The sequence below is a fragment of the Frankliniella occidentalis genome, unplaced genomic scaffold (assembly GCF_000697945.3).
Source record: "Frankliniella occidentalis isolate FOCC.00 unplaced genomic scaffold, Focc_3.1 Scaffold102, whole genome shotgun sequence".
Lineage (NCBI taxonomy): Eukaryota > Metazoa > Arthropoda > Insecta > Thysanoptera > Thripidae > Frankliniella > Frankliniella occidentalis.
The window spans coordinates 961,110-966,957 of NW_026267231.1; the positions used below are offsets into that span (position 1 = coordinate 961,110).

Here is a 5,848-nt window from a genome sequence, read left to right on the forward strand (position 1 = left end):
TCTATCTATCTATCTATCTATCTATCTATCTATCTATCTATCTATCTATCTATCTATCTATCTATCTATCTATCTATCTATCTATCTATGTTAAACTTTCCAAGCAGAGCACACTCACGCCAAGAACATTTGCAAGTGCACAACATTTATGTGATACGGTTGCAAGTGTTTCAACGAGTTGCCCACACTCCATCAGCGTGTCGTCTCTCCCACAGCGCGACTGCATTTGCCGCCACGTGCTTTGCCCCGCACAGCTGCGGCCCCACAGGACCGCCCTCCGCTTCCTCCCCCCGGTGTCGCTCCCATCCTGCCTCAAGTTTCCTGCCGGTAGCTCTCGGAGGGGAGGAGGATCCGTTCTCACGCCCTCCTGGGCCAGGCGTGTCGCGGGGGAGGGGCGTGGAGCCGATCAGCTGAGCGGGAGGGCGGCGGCGGTTTGGGTCGGGAGGAGGGAGTCGTACAAAATCCGACAAAATCCGTGACTCTTGTCATACGCTTACTGTATGGGACAGGACTAACTCTCACCCCCCCACCCCTCCTCTCTGTCTCTCTGTCTCTCTCGCTCCTCGCCTCCCCCTTTCGCTGCCAGGCCGGCGGCGGGGGCGGTAGTGCCGTTAAGACCCAGGCAAAAAAGGGGGTGGGGGGAGGCTCGGACGGAAATAATACGGGAGTCCCTCCACCATTCATCGATACCCCGACGCGGCGACGCCGCCAGGCCAGGCCAGGGCAGGCACCGGCCAGAGGCACCGGCCAACGTGGCAGGTGCTGCTCAATGAGCAGGAGGAGCACCGACACGGACGAGCACGAGTACGAGTACGTTGGGGGTGCGCTGCCTCCCTTCCCATCCGGCCGATCCGGGAAATGATTCCGCCCGCCGACGACGCGATAGTACTTACGTTGGCCACTTGTGCGTGAACAGACACGCCGCGCGCACTCTTGGGATCGTTTTGCCTTATTCCCCAGCCCATGGTAAATGAAGCCCATGAATATATGAATGAATCGCTCGAATGAATGGGAGCGTGCTTGAGACGCCGGCGCGGCGCTGTTGCTGCATACCTTGCACTCACCGATGCAGCGCCCCCTCCCACTTCCGCTGCCGCCGTACCTACCTTAACTGCGCTTCCGGCCGGACGCGAAGGAAGTCCCTCCCGCTCCAGTTGGTTCCCATTCATTCATTCATTCATTCGTTGGTTCGTTCGGCGCAGCTCGGCAGTGCGGCGGCCGGTGAGCTACAGTCGACAGGCGCTCTCATTCATATTGTCTCATTCATTGCGTGCAGTGCGGCAGTGCAGCGCACAGGGGCCAGGCCCCTGGGGCCTGCGCCCGCACCCGGCGGTCCTGACCTGCGCCACCCTCTGGTCCAGGGCCCGGTGGGTGGGTGGGGTTGCCCGGAGGCGCGTGCCGCCGTGTCCCCATAGCATGACCAGCCGATGTGTTGCACTACTGTACGACGATATACTTGGGTTGTGTCCAGCGACATACAACCTACAACCTAATGGAGGTCTTCTGATTGGCCAATTCGCCCCGCGAGTCATTTGTTTTGGGCAAATTGGCCAGTGAGGGACCTCGGTTAGGTTGTAGGTCGCTGGATACCCCCCCAGAGCAGGTGGCCGATTAGCCAGGCGTGCGTGCGGGTGTGCCCATCGTCGCTGACCGCGGCGTCTTGCACGGCTGCGATTAGGCAACCCGCACGCACGCCTGCATCGGTACAGTAGAGCTTGCAGGGGTTTGGAGCAGCACGCCGTGTCAACTCCATCAGTCCCTCATGGTATTATTTTTATTCTTTAAATTTCATTTAAATTTCATTCCATTGTAACGCTGCTGTACTCATTCAAGTTGAAGTACTGTTGTCTGGTGTGTAACACGGCTTATTTGGGCCGGCGCGTTTGACACAACGCTCCTCCTTGTCCGCGGAGGTGCCGGTCTACTTTGAACGGCTCGGCCCAGCCCGGCCCAGCCCCTCGAATGCGTGGGAAGCGACACGACTTGAACTACTCCACCGCAAGCGGAGAGCAGAGCCGAGCAGCGCCGAGCAGAGCCGAGCAGAGCGGGGCCGGAAGTGGTCTTTTTATGTATGCTGCTGCTGTGGGTGTCGCTCTCCGCCCAACATCCTTCTCCCTGCCCCCCTGCCTCCCCCTGCCGGCCCCCTCCTCCGCCCGTACACCAACTCCTCCGCTTGCATCGCCCTCTCGCTTGATCGTTACTGTCTCGAAACAAGCGTCGATATCAGAACGAGAAAATCGAGAGTACGACGAAACGCCTCTTTATTTTTGGTATTCAAAACCACGCTGTCCGTCCGCCCCCCGCCCTCCTCTTTTCCCCTCCCTCCCTTTCCCTGCTCCCACTGTGATTCCTTCAGCCAGACGCATCACTTGACGTTAATCGCGATAGACGTTTCCGTTCGAGCCCCACGACGAGAGCGTCTATAAAAGCCATCGCTATTGGTCCCGAAAGTTATGCCAGGCCGTGAAGCGCGAATGGCGGTGAGGGGAGGGTCCGAGGGAGGAGTAGGCGGCAGAGGGAATGGTGAATGCGTCCCGCCGTGGGTTGAACCAGGTTGAAGTCGCTGGCAGAGCAGCGGACCAGAGTTGCAGTAAGAATGGTCTCAAAGCTCACAGCAGACATAAGACTGATAGAATTCTCAAAAATAACTAGCTAACACCTTACTTTACCTATTTATACTTATGTTAGTCTAAGCGTAGGGCACTATCTGTTAAAAACAGAAAAATTATAATGTGAGTCGTCAGAAATAAATTGTGTCTGTCCCTGTTCGTGTGCACGTTTCTCACCTGTTTGTGTTTGTTTCAGGAGGCGGACCGGCGCGCGGGCGTGATGTGAGCTCGGACGCGAGCAGCTCTTGCTGCCAGCCGAGCCCATGGCCCACCATGGCGGCCGCACCGCGTACCCGCCACAGGGCCGGCCCCTGGGAACGCCCCGGGGAACGCCCGTGGGAACGCCGCTCGCCCTGCCGCGGGTGCACCGGCCGCCCCCGAGCACGCCATCGCCGCCCCCGCGGCCCCTGCCGCCCACCCCCGGGCCCGGCGCCGGGCCGCCCCCCAACCCCCTGGCGGCGCCGGCGCTGCCCCCCAGCCCGGTGGGCGCGCCGCTGGCGGTGCCGCCCGAGGTCGAGGTGAGCCTCTCGACGCCGAGGCCGGACGGCGAGAGGCGGGCCAACGAGTACGTGGAAGCGCCGCTGCACCACCGGGTACCCGGCGGCGGCCGCGGCGGCGGCGTGCGCACCTCCGCGGCGTCGTGCCGCGTCAAGAAGACCTCGGCCGCGGCGAGCCCGGCGGGCTGCCCGCCCGCCCGGGAGCCCCGCCACCACCATAGGACTACCGTGACCCTCCCGGTGCGGCAGCAGCCCACCACCTTCAAGAAGGAGCCGCCCGCGGGCGCGCCCGCCCCCCACCTCCACCCGGCGCTGCTCGCCACGCCGACCACCCCGATGACGCCCTCCCCCTCCATCATGTGCCCGGAGTGCGGGCGCTGCCGGTGCGAGGCGTGTCGGGAGCCGCGGCCGCTGCCCTCGCGGTGGCTGTGCGACGACGCGTGCTTCTGCTCGGCGGAGACGACGCTGGACTACGCGACGTGCTTGTGCTGCGTCAAGGGCCTGTTCTACCACTGCGGCAACCCCGGCGACGAGGGGGGCGTGTGGTGCGCGGACGACCCCTGCTCGTGCGCGGGCGCGACGGGGGGCGCGGGGGCGCGGCGCTGTGCGCGCTGGTCGTGCCTGGCGGTCGCCTCCGTCGCCCTCCCCTGCCTGCTGTGCTACTGGCCGCTGCGGGGCCTAGTGCGTGCCACTGAACTGTGCTATGCCCGGTACTGCGACGACGGCTGCCGGTGCGACCGCCGGCCCCCGAGGCCCGCGAGGACTTCCTCGCCCGGCGGCCAGAGAGTCCCGGCGCTTACCACGCCGGAGAAGAGGCTGCTGGACACAGACTGAACCCGCCTGAATCATCAGAGAGAATGAGTGAGAGAGAGAGAGTTGATGTCTGGTACAGACATTACAATATTTTCTTTTCTGCGTTTCGGAAACCCCCTATCTTTTTAAATTTTGGATTGCGCTTGCGGTGTGTCGACCTAGGCTGCCGCAATTTTGTTTAACATTTAACATTTATTAACCTTCTAGCCATTTTTAAAATTGAAAGTGTCACCTTTTTTCGGATTTAAGCTTTGCTCAAAACGACCTAGTCGACGGCAAACTTGCCAAAGCGCCGTTCATTATATATTTTTTTTCTTTACAAAGAGTAATTCGTGTTTTCTTGTGTTCGCGTCTCTCTGATGAGCAGTGTGTGTGCGCGTCTCATACATTGATTTTTTTTAAATCTTTTGGACATTCCTTGTTGACAAGCCGTGAAGCCGGGCTTTCCTAATCTCATTAGATCTGCTAAATAGTTTTATCCAAGTTATTTGTCTCTTTTGCTGCTCTGTCAGCCACTTCCAAAGCTTCGCCCCCCCCCCCCCTTTTCTTTCCACCTCCAGACTCTACGTGTAGCAAAACTAAAGAAAATGCTGTAAAATTATTTTTGTACTATAGAAACTACATGAATTATTTATTTATTTATTTAAAACGCACGGAATGACAGTTTTGGATAAAGAGAACGTGATTGTTGATTCATAGAAAAAGAAATGGCTGGCTTAACTAGTCATTTTTTTGGACAGCGCTTGTACGACTGTTGCACTTGCAGTACAAATTTTGTGGGGAGAGTGTAGGTCAGCAAGGGCTGTTTTATTAAATGCCTTATATTCTTAAGGCATTTGCGTTTGCACGTTAAAGCGAAACCTTTTGCTGTGATTGCAGTTTTTTTTAGGGACCTGTTTATTGACGGTTAGACACTAAAAGAATGTTTGATCATGTCAAACCATTCTTCTGATGGTTCAGTGACACATATTTCACATGTAATGTAATTGTGGGATCATATTGTTCGTAAGTCCCGTAAATAATAGTAAAAGGTTTTTTCTGAAGCAGTCTGATGGTTTGCTGGCTGGCCAGCGTAGCCTTAAAATTCATAGTAATGCTCAAAAACGTCGTGTCACTAACTTGAGCTAAGAATGGTTTGCAATATGCTTTTAAACAAAATTGGTTTCTTTTTTTAATGTCTAATCTTAAATTTGTTGCTATCAAATATGCGGACTCCCCATGTTATAGCTTGATGCTGTTTTTCCTGGTACAAACTCCATCAGAGTCCAACACGCGGTGAATCAATTTGTGCTTGTTCTTTTTAATTGATAGTACAGTTCCAGTTTCTGCTAAGCTGGAAATGATTTGTGATAAATCTGTTATTGTATTGTTTACGAACCTGTACTGCGATTAACGTCATCGACATGTGGTTTGGAGAATTGCTGCTGTGGCGAATTTTTTAGTGAATTGAATAAGTCGATGACCGCCACCATTATTAAGGCAGTTGCGTATGCATGGGCCTGGGAGGTTCCAGTTCCGAGTCGCGTACTAACCTAATTCAGTCATTTTTACTTGGTGTTTCAAATTTTAAGTATGAACCGCTGTTGAAGATTTTGTTGTATCTACATTTTCAGTACTTGTTACTTTTTCATTTTGCCATTGTCAAACGCTTCTAAAGCTCAACATCAAGTATACTGTAGAGGTTTAATCGTGAGGTAGCCCTAGTAAATGTGCAGCCCCCTTCAGTCCTTTTCGTTGTACGTTGAAATGTGTGTATGGAGAGAGTAGGCAGTGTTTTATATGTACATTTTGTTATGAAAGTTAAAGTCTTGGAATGTTTCAGTTATCAGTCCGCGCCTTGGATATCGTACATAGGGCGCCAAGTGAATGTTCGTAAACTTGCGTTTTCAGTATTATCTAGTCGCAGATGGAGCATATTATTCACTTGTT

General features: G+C 55.0%; 1 protein-coding gene across 1 annotated transcript in view; it reads left to right on the forward strand.

The window, feature by feature from the left end:
* Positions 1 to 4,573, forward strand: part of LOC113209632 (protein sprouty homolog 4) — a 13,429-nt gene extending 8,856 nt beyond the window's left edge. Inside the window, exon 2 of the mRNA XM_052269781.1 lies at positions 2,806 to 4,573. Coding sequence (XP_052125741.1) covers positions 2,873 to 3,940 — 1,068 coding nt within the window. The 5' untranslated portion in view covers positions 2,806 to 2,872 and the 3' untranslated portion in view covers positions 3,941 to 4,573. The remainder of the gene's footprint in view (positions 1 to 2,805) is intronic.
* The last annotated feature ends 1,275 nt before the right edge of the window (positions 4,574 to 5,848 follow it).